Here is a 16,048-nt window from a genome sequence, read left to right as displayed (position 1 = left end):
AGTGATGAGCCTGTTTGTAATTTATTTTTGTAGTAGTGTTTTATCTGATAAATAGAACATTTTGTGAGCTAACTAGCTACCTGCACCCAAGAAGGCAATAATATTGTAGTAGTCACTTTTATGTGTAGGTGCAGCCTTTCCCAACCTTTGGGTCCCCAGATATTTCTGGACTGCAACTCCCATCAGTTCTAGCCAACATGGCCAATGGTTTATGGGAACTGCAGTCCAGCAAAATCTGGGGACCAAAAGGTTGGAAAGGCTGCCGTAGAGATTTGTGTTATTTTATTATCTATGGCTGAAAGATGTCTACTTTGTATGCTAAGATCAAAATAATCCTGTTCAGCACCTATGGTGGTGCTGTTTCTATATTATTGACTTTCATTAGCTTTAATAATTTAAAGCTCTCACTGAGTTCACATAGCTTTCTATATTTCTATAACAAGCTTGTTCACCTGGTGAGATTTTGGCTCAGGCTCTCCTACCTGTAGTTAAGACATTATTCCTTCTGAGAAGTGGTGAACTAATTCTATGTACTGCCAAAGCATAGAATACTTCTGGAAGAAATCCCAGTATTGTCCTCTTTCTACTCCCATCAAGTAACTTTTTTGGTAGTAAACTCAATATGCTCCTGCAAAACAGAAGCCATTAATCGGAGAAAATCTTTGTGATTTTTGGTTCTGTGTATACATACAAATGTGATTTTTTTTTTAAAAAAAGGCATCTCCAATGTGACTACAGGCAAGCAATTAAATAATCTCCTCCTTATATAATCAAAATTATTAAAGGGGGGGAGGGAAGAGCAAGGAGTTGTAGGTAAAATAGACCAAGGGTGTCTACCAATCTGCATTCGCTCTCCAATCAGATGTTCACTTAGGTGGAATCGACTGTATCTTTTGTACACGACAAATAGAAAAAAAATCAACAGGGATGTGAAACAGTGAGGTGTGCAGATGTATTACCAACACGTAATGACCACCAACATTACAACACACAGAGAGAAAGAGAGACAAGTATTAGGAAAATGGTTTAATATTGGAGACAGAAGCAAAAAACTGCATCACACAATAACATACGTTACAAAAATAAGTTTGACTGTTTCAACTACACGGTTATGTTCACAATGAAGACAGAAGAATCAGAAAAAACTTTTGATCTAAACAGCAAAAAAGCAAACCCCTACTTTTTTTTAACTAATACATTTATCCACATAAAGTGACTGTGTACTCCTAAATTCTAATTTATCTTTATATTGTGTAACGGCACAATACAGAATAAAAAGTGAAAACTTACTGCTTGCTTCAAAGACAAAATTCTAAACACTAAATAGAAGCAAAGGGAAAGAATTAAACCAAGCCAAAGTTTTTTTTTTAAATTCTCTTAAACAAAACCAACTTTCTTTCTACCAACTGGAAATCAAACTTGAAAATCAGCCATGATTTGGGGGCCCACAAGAGTAAGCCACAAAAATTTCCATGTTTTTAAATCTCCAGTATAAAAAGTTCCACTGGTACAAAATGCATAAGTACAATCAAGTTTTAGAAATAGGAAAGCCTGTTTTTTGTTTTTGTTTTGGCTCAAATTCCATCAAACAGCAAAATCCAAATGCATCAACAAAGCAGAAACAATACTCAGATGGTCTCAGTTTCCACTACATTGCAGTAACTTTGGCTTTTCTCTGACAAACCTAAAACAATGAACAAAAAACAAAACCTACAGCACAATCTATTTGCACCATAGAGTCAGTATGAGTCCCATGCATGGACAATTCCTATGAGGTTCAAGAGAACCCCGTTTCCTCCCTCACCTACATGTTTGCACACAGTGCAACGGGAAATGCGAGGCATGTACACGATTCACGCGTCCCCTTCCAGCCTCATCTTATCTTGATACATGGTCTTTGTGTACAAGTAACTTCCACTGGCCAGACATGGAGGGCTGGAATGGCACATGGGAGTAAGCAGGGAAGGGGGGAAAACAGAGCTTTATTGAGCCAATGGGAATCCTCTATATAGGGACACTGCACTCATAGTGTAAACGGATCATGTCACAAAGTTTTGACATTCTCAACTAAAAGAGAGTTGTTATTAACCTACAAACAACATATTCTCACAGCACAACCCCCCCCTCCGGTACACAGGGTTACTTTTTTATGACATTATTCAGAAAGATAATGAAACTACAGCTTTTAAAAAACTCTTTTGTTAATTAGTACTTAAGTTAATAAAAACAGAAACAGTAAAATGATTCCAGAGAGTAGCACAAGCCAAGGAATAATAACCCCTATGGTGAAAGAAAGATGAACTTGTTACTCCTTTGAATATAGCAATTTCACTGAAATTGGCTAATTTGGTTAGAAAACTACTTCTTTGTGCTTTTGCAGTTTAATTTTTGTGAAGCAAATTCCCCTTGTTCAATTTTTTTTCTTCCTCTGTTGTAAAGCCCTTTGCACTCTTGCAGCTTTTCCCCAGTAGTTGATATTTCAGAAATGAGTGACAGATAATCTATATGGGACCCAAAAAGAAAAAAGAAAGGCGGGCCAGCGTGCATGTGCAAGGGAGTGTGAATGCTGTGCCCAAATCAAGAACTTCACTTGCGAAGCTTTAACTTTGCTGGCTGGTTTTCCTTGCACCAGTTTCCCCTGCCAGAGACAAACCACTTTTTATATTTAACAAGCTGCTTACCTCTTTGGCCCAGGGAATGGCAAGGAAAACAGCTAGCTAAGCTCCAGCTGTGTCAATGCTTCTCTCCCCCATATGCATGCCCCTTCTTTAAGGAAGTGGTCTAAACTTGCATTTTTTTTCATGTTTAAATTCAACTTTCTTTGCATTGCAAAATGGACCTTGCTTGAACAAAAAAGACGAATAATGGGGGAGGAAATACCTGCCACGTTGGACACATGCAAACTGATCAAGAGTTCTAGAGCTTGAGCTTGGCACCAGCTGGTGGGATGACAAAGGAACTGTATGTAACTGGGTTGCCCAAGCTGGGTGCAATCCATTGCACACTGCTGCCATTTTAATAGGGCTTGTATGGGGCTTTGGTGCAAGCCCCATTGAAATGAAAGGCAGTTAAGCAGCAGGCTGGGGAAATGTCCTTCATGGAGTTTTACTATACTGAAGGGGTCTGAAGAGTTTGAAATAAAAGCACAACTATTTTGGAAATTTAAATGTCGAGAAACAACATGATGATCCTATATTAGGGATCGGTTATACACATGATAATTCAGTAGGCAAAAATTGCTGCAAGAAGTACAAAATAGCCCTCAAAGGGTTTAGGAAGGCCCCAGCAGTAGTAAAAACATATGAGAATAACACAGAACATTATAAGTGCGTGTGCTAGAAACCTTTTTCATTTTTTTTGCATCACTTGGATTCTAGTCCTTTCCACCCCAGGGCTTCTCTATAAAACAACAATTTAAAAGCAAAGAAGGGTGTGTGTGATCATTATTTGTATTTTAAAAGATAATTTACAAGGGGGATTTGGGGAATCAGGAAGTTAGGAGAGGGTTGGAACAAAGTGGGAATAGACAATGGGGAATGATTATGGCACTTTTATCAGCAGACTATAAGGCTGCTGAAATGTATTGGCTTGGGAAGGGGTTTATTTGCCAGTACAGAAGACCCAAATTTGGTTTAGGAGCAGGAATGCTATCCAATCCAACTTTAAAGAAAAAGGCAGTGAAGAGTTATCAGCATCTTTTATTTTATTTTCAGTTTCCTGGGCTCTTTCCTGCAAACACCTAAGATTCGCAGAATCCCTCTCTATATAGGAACACAGTTACTCCAAAGTGAATGTTTCCACGATTGTGCCCGTATATTGTCACAACAGAGAATAAGAGATACAAAATAGATAAGGTGATACCTTCAAATTGGATCACTTTCTGTTGATGTAGCATGCAAGCTTCTGAGTTATGCAGAACACTTCCATCTAGTAAAATGGAAAGCTGTGGCTATTAGTTAGGTAAACAGACAGTAAAGTGGATTACAGGTGTAACAGTTTTAGTCATTTCAGAGAAATAAGAACATAAGAACATAAGAAGAGCCTGCTGGATCAGGCCAGTGGCCCATCTAGTCCAGCATCCTGTTCTCACAGTGGCCAACCAGGTGCCTGGGGGAAATACACAGAGAGAAGGGCAGTTGTGGTTGCTGCAGCACTAAAGCAAATATGTGAAACATTAAGGGCAAGTGGGAATTCTTGTTCTCTTAAGGATACCAGGCAGGAACTTCTGATTAGCTGTATCTCCCTGTCATGTGGCCTCTGCATGTTTAGGAATGTGTGTCTTCACATTTCACATCTTCACTGTGGGGTTCACCAGCATGGTTCCAGCAAACACAATGACTGTGTCAAACGTGAAATGGGTATATGCACATTCCTAATTGCATGGGGGAACCTGCACTAAGGAGCCTTAATAGATGGCAGCTCCCTGGTGCATTTATGAACACCAGCATTGATGTGACATCCTAAACATGATTGCAGTGCCAAGTGTGAAGTGTGTGCAAGATGTCACGGTAATGACTCTGACCTATATCAACCCACAAACTTAGAGGGCATTTCAAGCATGCCTAGAGGTATCCGTTTGTCTAGCAGAACGTTTGACCTTTCATTCTTTGAGCGGCTGTCCCCTCTCACACTTTTCAATGCCTACTCCCCCGAGTTCAAAAAGTGATCCACCATGCAGTGGGAGAAAGGGAGAGTCTGTTAAAACCAGAAGTACTTGTCCCCACACACATACTGATGAGGGGGGCATCAGTGTACTGCTTGGCACAGCACATTTTAAACTGTTGTGTTTTGCTTGGAAAACACACAAGATTGGAACATATATGCTTTGGGTAACATTGGGCAAGCAGGTGGCCACACTGCAGCCCATTTTCCTTTTTCCCTGCTGGTTTGGAGTGTCTTGTGCTTGGCTCAAAGCAATGCCCTGTTATTTATTTTGATTTTTTATATTTTGCTTTTCAGGATACAAATCCATTATCTTTCCCATTTGTAGATCTAACTCAGGACCACGTGCACAGGCTGCTTGAGCTTAGAGCATAAATACCCTGCATGCAAGGGCCCTGGAAACCTGTGCCCGTCAAAGAGGGTGGATCATGTGCCTGGTTTGTTTACAATATAGCTGAGTGAGAGTGACATTTTCCTTCTACCTTTCAAAGGGTTTGCACCAATTCAAAAGTTTGCACGTTCCATTATCAACAGAAATCAGTTAACAAAAGATATTATGATACCTACTTTGTATCTATTACATCTGTACTAATATATAACAGATAACGCAGGCAGATAACTCATCAGAGCATCACGACATGTGTAAACCTCATCCATAAAAAGTAGTTTAATCTGCAGTGCACAATGAAGTTTCATCCAGGAAGTTCTAGTGCATTGGATTTAAGCAAAAGTTTATTTTATTTCATTACAAAAATATTTTTTTCTTAATGATTTCAAATGGTGGGTTTACCTCTCCTGTCTAGGAGTGGTCATACAATACATAATTAAAGAATTTATTTTATTTTATTTTACTAATACTGAATAGCATATTCCAGCAGCATATTAAAAGCTCTTTTAAGAAAAGACAAAAAAACCCCAAAGGCCTAAAAAGGAGATCTACAATTACTATTTTAAATATTTTTTTTTAGTTATAGATACAGAAGAAATTTAGACAGCAGTAAAATACTATTTTTTTTTTGTCCTTCAGGTCTGCCCTGTGCATTTTTCTGATTTCAACCATGTATTAAATAAACCACAAAAAGTAAGTATATATATATTTATAGCTATAGATATATATATATGTATATATAAAAATAAACAGCAAAATGGTGAATGTATAAAAGTATTCTCAAGACAGCTCTGGGTGGAAAGGGTTAAAAGTTCAAAACTTTCTCACCTTAGAGGTTTCCGTACATTATGAAGAAATTACATTGTGAGGTTTGCTTTCACAGCGTTGATGTGCAGAGTGGTTAGAAAAGTGAAACATGGGCACTTATACAATGTTTTACAAAAAACATCCAAGAGAAATAACAAACAACAACAATTTTCAGGCAACAAGACCACAGGATAGCAAGTTAACAAACTTTTTAACCTCTTTTCCTTTAAATATTAGGGATTTATACAAAACACATAGTAAAATACCCATGTTATCAAATTACTTCACACAAGAAACACACTGAAGCTCTAGGAAGAAAAGTACCTTTGGAATTTGGCACTAAGATTTTTCACTGATTTCTTTTTTTATTTCTTTAAAAGAAAAACTGATCACATTTTGCTGAACACAAACACATCTAAATTGTCCACAATAATATTTTTTTAAAAAATTGACACCAATGCGTCACAGAAGCTAACACAAACTTAGTCTGGAATAGTTTTTATTTTTCACATGAATTTTTTTTTTTAAATTTTAAGCAAACAACTTTTTTCATTTTTTGAAATTTGTTTTTTGTTGTTCTGTCGTTGATGTTGTTCAAGTAAAAACCAATTTCAAACCTGTTGTTTATAAACACAGAACACTTAAAGACCAAAAGACCCATGATGAAATCACAACTTAATTCACAGAAGCACCGATGGAACAACAGTTTACAGTAACCTTTCTCCTGTACATTGAAACAGTATAAAATATAGGTAATTTTCATGTGCATTAATTCATGGATTGTCTAACTTGTGAGTCAGTTCAGCAAAAGGTGACACAAATAGGTAGCATTTGCCCTAAAACAGGGTAAATATTCTTTTTGTTATACTAATCTACAAAAGTGGTTCTATATATATATTCTTAATGAGAAAGTAAGCCACCTAAAATGGCCTTATCAAAAAACTTTACACTGCCTGAAAAATGTAAAAACTATTACAGACCTCTAGAGACTTAAAATCAGACAGTTCTTCATTTCAAACTGTTTTGGAAGTAGTCTGTTAGAAACCAACATTCTGTGTCTCTGGACACATATTGCTATTCTCATCAGTGACCAGCCAGAATGCCAATCTCTGTATAATACTTTCAAGTCTGTTTTTTTTTTAAAACACAAAATGAAAAGAAAAAAAAAAGGAACAACTAAAAACCCTAACAAAACATTTTGCCACAGGTTGTGTTTTTTTTAAATAATCCTATCATTAATTTGGCTAGTAATAAATTTTGATCTTGCATAAATGCAGCAATGCTTTTCACATTGACTTCCCAGAATTCATATAGCTAGATGAGGTCACATGCAAATTTCAAAGGTTCAAACTATAGATCAAAGGTCAGTAGGAGAACCAAATTATGATGTGAGGTCAGAAAGACATCAGAAACAATGACGGGACGATGAAACTTTTTTTTTTTTTTTAGACGCCACAGGGACATGCTAGGCAAACGATGAGCTAACGGGCATGAAGATGTCTAAGGAAAAACAAGGAAGAGGAAAAAAGTTACAGAGAGTCTATGCAGCAGAAACAAAATCATTTTTTAATGGGTGCAGGAGAAAACTAATGCAAATCTTTCATTATTAGAATATCAGCCATTCACACAATTTGCATTAACTGTACACTTGGTCAACAACGGCACAATGAAAGACCCCCAAAAAGAATCCATCTGCAACGAGTTAGAGAAGATGGATTCCTGTTTTATTTGGGGAGGGGGAAAGTAGGGAAGATAAAGAACCAGTTTCAACAAATGTAACATGAGAAGGTGCAGTGTAGGAGTGGGTTGAGAGGGGGGGGGGAGAGAGAGAAAGAGAGAGAGACCAAGACAACTAAACTTTAAACTAGATAATGGAAACTACAAACAAGATAACCAGACAAAATACAAACAGGAGGATAAAAAGCATGAACCATAAAAGATGTAGGATTCAACAGTGAAAAAGCACCCATTCTTGGCACATGTACTCCAGAGACTACTTCAAAAGGATCTAGCTAGCAAAGAGAGCTGCTCTTTAGGTATCCAATAAGTTAACAATAGGCAATAAATAACTTCCATTATTTCTGAGGCAGTAAAAATTTTTGTATAAAAATAGAAATGCTTTTTACAAATAAAATTTACAGGCCTGTGGCTTTCTTTTTGTTATCTATTATTAAATTTTTATCTTTCAAGAAACATCAAGTATTGTCACTCTTTTTATTTATTTATTTTAAACCCTGTAGCTTTAGAAACAGATCTCTAAATCTTTCTTACACTAATACTCTAAAAAAATAAATCCCCTAAGAACTTAAAAATAAAACAGAAAACAAAGAAAGAATGAAAAAAACCCATGTGAAATATATAAAGACAACCAGTGTTTTAACAGGATAATATAACGTCATGTCTATCTGAAACTCTGAGAACGAAAAATATTCAAGTCCCTTAATCAAAATCAAACTGAAGTAATGGAAAGAATTGGTGTTGTTTATAAATGAGTTCCTCTCCTGGCCCAGGGCCATTATATTAGCCTATAAACTGCTGGTGCCATTTGGATAAGTCTAGGTCCAGACGTACAAACCGCTTTCATTATCCCCATCAAAAGTATTAAGGACATCTGGGCTGGATAAGTTCCACAATTGTTTTCTTGACAATTTTAATTCTTTAATATTTTCAAGGGTATGTGGATGTGTGTGTTTTCCTTTTAAGGTCGATTTTTTTTTTTTTTTAAAGTCAAGTTGCAAATTCAAATACAGTATATCGTTCCGGATTTATGTGGTCAGGTTAGCCAAGTTTCCCTTAGGGCAGGTGGGGAGAATGGAAGCGGTATTATAAAAATAGCTGTCTCTTGGTGGTGGTTGGCAATGTGTTCTTATGTTCTTTCTCAACCTCCCCCAAGGGAGGGTGGGTTTGCTCAAGGGACTTACCCTAAGAAATCTAAATTAATAGCAGTAAGCTTCTGGGGTAATGATCAGTAAGGTTTGCTGTCATTTTTGGAGCGCTTCAGCTGAACTTTCAAACGTTTCATGCCAATCTGAAAGCCGTTCATAGCCTGTATAGCAGCTTGTGCAGAGACAGGATTGTCATAGCTAACGAAACCTACAATAAACAAAACGGGGGAGGGAAAGAAAAAGGCATAAGAATCATTTAAAAAACTTAATTATTTTAAATAACTACTTATAACTGCATAAAGAATAGGGATATGCACTGAATTTTGTTCTTGTTCCATGTCATTTCTGGCAGCCCTGTTCATTTCATTCTTGATTTGTTACTGTTTCTTTAATTTCTCATTTCTCATCTGCTTCAGTTTATATAGACTACAACCGAAACTCAGCCTGTCTTCTGATGCCTATAACTTTGGTGTTTCCATCCAAATAGTATGGCATTTTCAGATATTGTACTATTTCCTTAAGGCTGGTGTGGGGAACCTTTGGCAACCCAGATGTTGTTGAATGACAAATCCCATCAGCCCTAGCAAGCATGGCCAGCGGGAGTTGTAATTCAATAATATCTGGAGAGCCAGAGGTTCCCCACACCTGCCTTAAGGTATCAGATCTGCCAGGTTTCTGTCAGACCCAACAAAATCCCTTAAATCTCAATGCTTTGTGCTTCAGACTGGATAGTTTTAATATCTTCCTACTTTCAGAGCAGTCCAAGATCTCAAGAGCAACTGGTGTGATGGCACAGTGCTGCAGAGCCACCCTCGTGACAGTGGCCCACTGCTGCCACAGCCCTGGACAATGTGGGGCAGTGCAATGCTGAGCTTGGGCTGCATGAGCACACTGGTGGAGCAAATCCGGCATTCCTGCTGGTGCACCTGTACAGTCTTGACCTCACTGCTGCTCTGCCTTCTTCCCACACTGTCCAGGTAAGCAACAGCGCCCCCACTGTAACTCTGCAGCATTGCCCACCATCCTGACCACTCCTGTTCCTCTCGATATTGTATTCCCTGATTGTATCAATTTGCAATGCCCCAGACACTTCCCCCCCCGACATTGCGCGAATGCTTCTATGCTTCAGACCGGACAGTTTTAAAGTGTTGCTACTTATAGAGAATGCCAAGATCCTGCTCCTCCTTCTAGAATGTTTCTATTAACATGCAAGAGTGAAAACTGTGTAGAAGGCAAGGGTGTGTACGCAAGCCCCACCCCCAATGTCCCCATGTGAAGGGGTCCTCTCAGACCTCTGCATGTTTTTAAAAAATGGACATTTAGAACTGAATGGGGGTATATTTGTTTCATTTTCTACTCACTTTAGAAATGAATAGAAAATGATCAGTCCCTAGCTCTTTGACTCTGACAAAAGGTCTATGAAGCTGGTTGCTCTTTGGTGGAGATACATATCAAAAAGACCATGTAGCCTTGGGTTGCCTTTTCTTCCTCTGTCATGCCTATTTCAAATTATGCTGTGTTGTCACACCATGTAATGTGTCTTTTCCTAACCCTACTTTCCACTATCGGCTGGGTATTCACTCCCTCCCTTCAGTAATGTGGAATTGAGAAATTATTTTACATCTGGAATTTGTGGGAACTCCTACTTGTGAATTAGTTTGGCATGGAACTGATTGCCCAAGTATGCCTTATCTAGAATGTGGTGATAGAGCTGATAGTTGTATACAGTATGTGACTTTTTCACCAGAATAGGCTCTAGGGTCATTCTTCCCAACCTTTATTTAGGGTTTTCATAAAATTGCAATACAAAAAATAAAATTCTGCTGCTACAACAAAATGAAAAGCCATATCTTCTATTCCAGTATTCCACAAATGTTAACCAGTTCTCACTAAGGCTGCCTTTTCTCTTTAGCTTGACTGCAACCTAAGGCTGCAATCCAATACACACTTAACTGGGAATAAGTCCCATTGAACCCCATGGAGCTTACTTCTGAGTAGACCTGTATTGGATTGCAGCCTAAGATGTTAACATAAGGAAGTCTACTGAAGGAAAGTTTTTGGTCCCCTCCTACCTCCAGCAGACACCCTTGCCCCCAAAACCTTATTTGGAGAGTTAGAGAGGCCCTCATGAACAATGTGGAATGGCTTGTGGGGAGTGGGGAAATGCCAAAAATTGGGCTTGGATCCCAAGATAACTGAAGAAAGTTCACACAAGGTTTGCCATTCCTTCATTCCATGAGCAGTTTCCCATGGCCAACCCACATTGTTTAATAGGCCCCCCTAACCCTTTGGAGAGGCTTTTTTTTGAGGGGGGTGCTGTAAGTGGGAGGAGGGAGTCACAAATTTTCCTTCCATGAACTTGCTTAACCTACCTTAGGATCCAAGCCTTTATCCTTCTCTCAAGCCCATTTCATCCAGACCGTTCTTTCTGGTCTGTAAATGTATACCATTTCTAAGTTGAAGGGAATACTATCTTAGCTACAACTAACATGTTGTGATGCTTTAGGTGGGGGTGTGGAGTCTTAGTTTTGATCTCTATCTTTCTCTTTAAAAAACTAACAAAATCATCACTGGATCTCTTCTAAGTAAATAATTTGTAAACATTATTAATGATGTCTATGACAATTTTCAGATACGTAACCAACCTAGGGCCATTCCTAGCACATGTGAATAAACTCTGCATCTGTCATACCACATTTCAACAGCAATGACAGCTAACCTTCCAAATCCACTACTAGGTTTATATTGTAACAGGTCTGGTCTTATGACTAGAACCTTATAAATCCTATTCATCCTATGAATTGGTGTATATTGAGTTTTCTTTACATTGTGACAGCATAAATTTATGTGTGATCTGAAAAATTATTTTTTGCTTCTACTGATATATTCTCCCCAGTAATTCTAAACCCCTGTGTCTTAAAGTTATCTTATCCTCACAGAAATGAGGAATGACCTTTTCTTGATGTACTTACAATTTTATTTCTCCAGTTTTGCCAGATGCAAGAACAGTGGTCTGCATCCTAGCCTCGTGGAGGTGCCCTGTATGTTTAAGAACCCTGGAAGATCAAGGGTCTAAATCACACAGGGGGCTCCAGAGGATAGGAGGCTCCCCACTTCAGAAGTAGCAGCTGAACATGAGAGCAGCTGGGCAGAACTGCACAGCAACAGGTGTGAGGCTAAAAGTGTGGTCCCAGAGTCCCATTCATGGCAGAAACCCCAGAAGTGGTCTATTTATTATAAAAAGGACCATAATTCCTTGTAGGAAGAAAACTGGCCTTGTAACAGGCTATCCCTACGCCTCGAACTTCCTACTGTCCAGGCAAGTAAGGAGTAGAAACAATTGCTGTACATTTTTAAAAACTGAATTTGCCACATACTCTATGTCCTATATGTGAGGATGTTGCAAAAATAAATAAATAAAATAATATAATTGCATAGTTTTCTAAATCCAGAAGAGAGGGTTTAATGTAATTTGCAAGTAATGAGTTAAACGTGGAGAGTTTTCTTATACAATAGAGAATAATTAGGTGTCCATAATAAGGAAGCTTGATTGTATAATAAATGGCATTCCCCCAAACAGGATATATAATTAGTTTTATGTGTCTGACACTTTTTTTCTTGTGTGTGCATGTCAGAATAGTTATATATATGTGTGTTTTTTAACTTAACGGGTACATCTGGATTAATTACTTTCTGGAGAAAATATAGGCTGGCATATTGATGCCGGCAATGTCACGTGGTCTCAGTGAAAATTTTATTTCACAATAAACACCCATCTGGAAGCAGGCAATGAATCCTGGACTGCGAATGGGGCCTTTGGTTTAGCTGCCTTGCAGGAGTGCCATAAATATCTGTGGTTCCTGAACTGAAAAACCAAAGTGAAAAGTGCAAATATTTGTTACTGGAGAGAGGTATCTCAAACAGGCAGCAGAATTAAGATGATCATGATCAAATCTGCCAGAAAAAGAAACAGTTAGTGGTATGCAATGTTAGTCCTACTCAGAGTAGACTCATTGAATTTAATGGACACAACTAACATAGGTTCATTGATTTCAGTGGATCTACTCTAGGTTGTATTTGACTCAGTGTTTGGATGTACAGGTTATTGAACAGTTAAACTAAATGCACATGTAAGACCCAGCAATGATTCTGTTGTGATTTATTTGGCTTAGAGAAATGTCTGTTGTTCTGAATGGAAAACATGATGCTTAGTTAAACTGCATAATACAAGGATTCAGATCTGCATTGTGAAAATAGCATTTGCACTCTCACATTCTGAACATGAGGTACTAGCATGTGGGAAGCTGAGAAAAAAGGAGGCAGATTTTGCACTTCCCTCTTGTCTCTGTGCATGAAACATTACATACCAAAGCACTTGCTCAGATTGGTCTGCTTGTCAATGAAGACTTTAGCAGAAATGACGTTTCCAAAAGGCATGAACATTTGCAGAATGTCCTGGTCTCCAAACTCCTGTGGGAGGTGATAAATGAAGAGGTTTGCTCCTTCTGGACCTTTAAGAAAAGGGGAAAGGGTCAGAGATCAGCTACTTTTATTGAGAACGTCCACTGAGCACAATCTGGATATTTCCATTTTGGTCTTCTTAAGTGCACACGTTGGAACCAGCTGCACTAAAAATAAGTTTGTTTTTTAAGTTGAAGGCTACCTGCATTTTACAGAAAATAAACTTGCAACATTTCTTATTAGTACCATAACTTCCCAAAGGCTAAAGAAAGCTTTCACAATTAAGGGCTGTTGCTATTTTGGGTGGGATTCAATCGCGTACTGGCAACTTCAGTTTGCGCAATTACAGTTGATTTGGTGCTCTTGAGCAACAAATCCACTCCTCCCCCTAAATTAATTTGTAATAAGCAAAGTGATGGGAAAATGCACTGCAAAGTGTGGGATAATAATTGCTTGACACATTGTTATATAACTTTCTGGATGAATGCTCAATAAATAGCTGATGTCCTCTAACCTCCCTGCAACCTTTGTGCGAACAAATCCGGATGAATGCTCAATAAACAGGTTGTCTCAGTCGCAACAAAATGCATTTCCTCCGTCTGAAGTCTCCCGTGTCCTCTAAAAAAGCCTTTGCTAAAGGATTGGGGGGGATCCTCTGGAATGACATGAGATGTGCCACAGGAAGCATGAGTAGGGAATTGGCAGAAATTGGGGGGGGGCTTGCTCATGCAGGCATGCCTTCTCCTTGTGCAAGTGACCCTCTAAACCCCAGAATTATTTTATTTCTTTGCATATTCACTAGAATATTAGCAAGCCACATGCAGAATTTAACTGGCAGGTTCTTTTCATAACATCTGCACTTTGGTAGACAAATTGATAATAGTAGTGATCTATCATACCTTTCCTTCTATTTATTTAGAAAAATTATAAAACTCTTGTTTAAAAAATCTTTTAAGCAGTGTACATAAAATAATACGACATTATCAAGAATGCATAAGTAAAACCAATTTTAAAAACAAGTTTACATAACTAAATCATATGTCTGAGTAGGTCTGCTGAAAGAAAAAAGGTTTTTAACAGGCTTCTAAACAGTATAGTGAAAGTTCCTGCCTAATGTTAATATCCCAGAAGGGACGCTCTGTACAAATTCCCTTCATATAAATAAGAAATGATATGAAACACTCAGTGGATTATGTCCAATATGAGTTAAAACATGGCAAATAAATATCTAATTTGAGGGTACTGATGCCCATAAAACCCTCTTTCTCTGCTATGTAACTACCATGGCCCATTGCTGTTTGACAGTAAAAATAAGGATATCTTTTCCTGGCACACACTTTTTCCTTCTAAAATTTGCTTCTTTCAGTCTAAATTAGCAAGAAATTAGTGTGTGGGAGACACCCCCCCACAGAAATAAAACAACATTCCTTTAGTGTTGGAGACAGAGAAGAGGGATGGATAAAGGGAGGGAGGAAAAGAGGGAGGAAGGAGAGATAAAGAGAGAGAGAGAAATGCCTTGTTTCATTAAACATCTTGTAATTAGTATTAATTTATTCTCATTGTTAACTTACTGGGGTTTACTTTGCTCTACTGGCACTGAGTACGAAGCAATCAATCATTTATTTGCTTCCCCTCAAGACCCACAATTAAATAAGGAACCCTTCAAAGTAACGACGATAGATCTTGTCATTAACCTCCATGCATAGTCTAGTAAGAAAAGCGACATGTTTGCAATATACATGGAACCCAGATAGGGGAGCTCCCTCCACACACAAAAAGACATTTAAAAAATAAATCACATTTCAGAATAGTTTTAATGAAATGGCTGTTTTGCAAAAGCAGCAATGTGCGCTTTCACACTCAAGCGATGGGTGACAATATTCTTGAAGCAATGGCAATGAGAAAATTTGGGGGACTGGGAAACTGCATGGAGCATATATAGCGGGCCTGTAAACATTTATTTACAGGCTCCCTGTATACTCCCCATGCAGTTTGTTTACATGCATGCACACCCACCCACACAGATACAACTAATGTCCAATTCTTATAATCATTGCCTTACTAATTAAGTTTGGAAGCAATGTTGGGAAGCTTGACGTTCTTCCCACTTTCCTAAATTAAGGCTCCTTGAGAGTCCAGTCTAATGGGATAATAGTGACCGCTCTTTCCAAGGTGAATCCTCAGTGTCTGGGCCTCTCTGAGATGTGGGCCCTCATATTAACATCACTTCGCCCTACCTCATGCTCCCTGTGGTAAAGGATGCAAATGGCAAAAGTCAACACTTGGAAATGAAGGTAAGTAAAAGGAAAGAGAGAACGAAGCATAAAGGTTAATCCGATTTGTAATTTTTAAAAGGGCCACCTACGTACATCTTATTTTATGTCAATTGTTTTTTAATTTTTTTTCTTCTAAGTTGCAATGAGTTGCAACACTGCTTAGTAAATAGTAATAATAATGAAATAAATTTAGGGAGGTGCTAAATTCCAACTGTATTGGATTTCACTTGTGTTCCAACATCATACTGGAACAATCGCCTTCTCCTTGGCTTCCTTTATTTGTTTTTCATTTCTTAGTGACCAAAAGTGCTTACCTTCTTTCTGGCTGCCTGCAGCACTTTGTTGTTGTAACAAGCTTTGACTGTACAATGTCGGCAGTGCTGCGGCGGCATACTGCTGAATTCCTGAGTAGGCTTGGGTGAGGGCATCCATTGTGCCAGCTGTACCATTCGTCAAGCCTGTCGCACCGAGTCCTCCGTTCAGGGCGGCCATACCTGAGAGCATTTGAGCAACTTTACAAAAAACCCAACAATAGAGAAAAGAAATTGCACTTATTCATTAGTGCTTTC

At 38.3% G+C, this 16,048-nt stretch overlaps 1 protein-coding gene across 19 annotated transcripts in view; it reads right to left on the bottom strand.

Moving 5' to 3' along the window:
• Positions 1-1,038: 1,038 nt before the first annotated feature.
• Positions 1,039-16,048, bottom strand: part of CELF2 (CUGBP Elav-like family member 2) — a 672,363-nt gene continuing 657,353 nt past the window's right edge. For 14 of the 19 annotated variants that reach the window (XM_061638323.1, XM_061638322.1, XM_061638327.1 and 11 more), the window contains 4 exons: positions 15,794-15,991; positions 13,110-13,253; positions 8,779-8,950; positions 1,039-7,357 (listed from right to left, as the gene is read on the bottom strand). In XM_061638323.1, the coding sequence (XP_061494307.1) occupies positions 8,823-8,950; positions 13,110-13,253; positions 15,794-15,991 (470 nt within the window). In that variant the 3' untranslated portion in view covers positions 1,039-7,357; positions 8,779-8,822. The remainder of the gene's footprint in view (positions 7,358-8,778; positions 8,951-13,109; positions 13,254-15,793; positions 15,992-16,048) is intronic. The other 5 variants (XM_061638321.1, XM_061638319.1, XM_061638330.1 and 2 more) reach the window with 1 other exon arrangement.

Source organism: Rhineura floridana, chromosome 8 (assembly GCF_030035675.1).
Source record: "Rhineura floridana isolate rRhiFlo1 chromosome 8, rRhiFlo1.hap2, whole genome shotgun sequence".
NCBI lineage: Eukaryota > Metazoa > Chordata > Lepidosauria > Squamata > Rhineuridae > Rhineura > Rhineura floridana.
The sequence above is the reverse complement of the archived record's forward strand: the minus strand, read 5'-3'. Positions and strand labels throughout refer to the sequence as shown.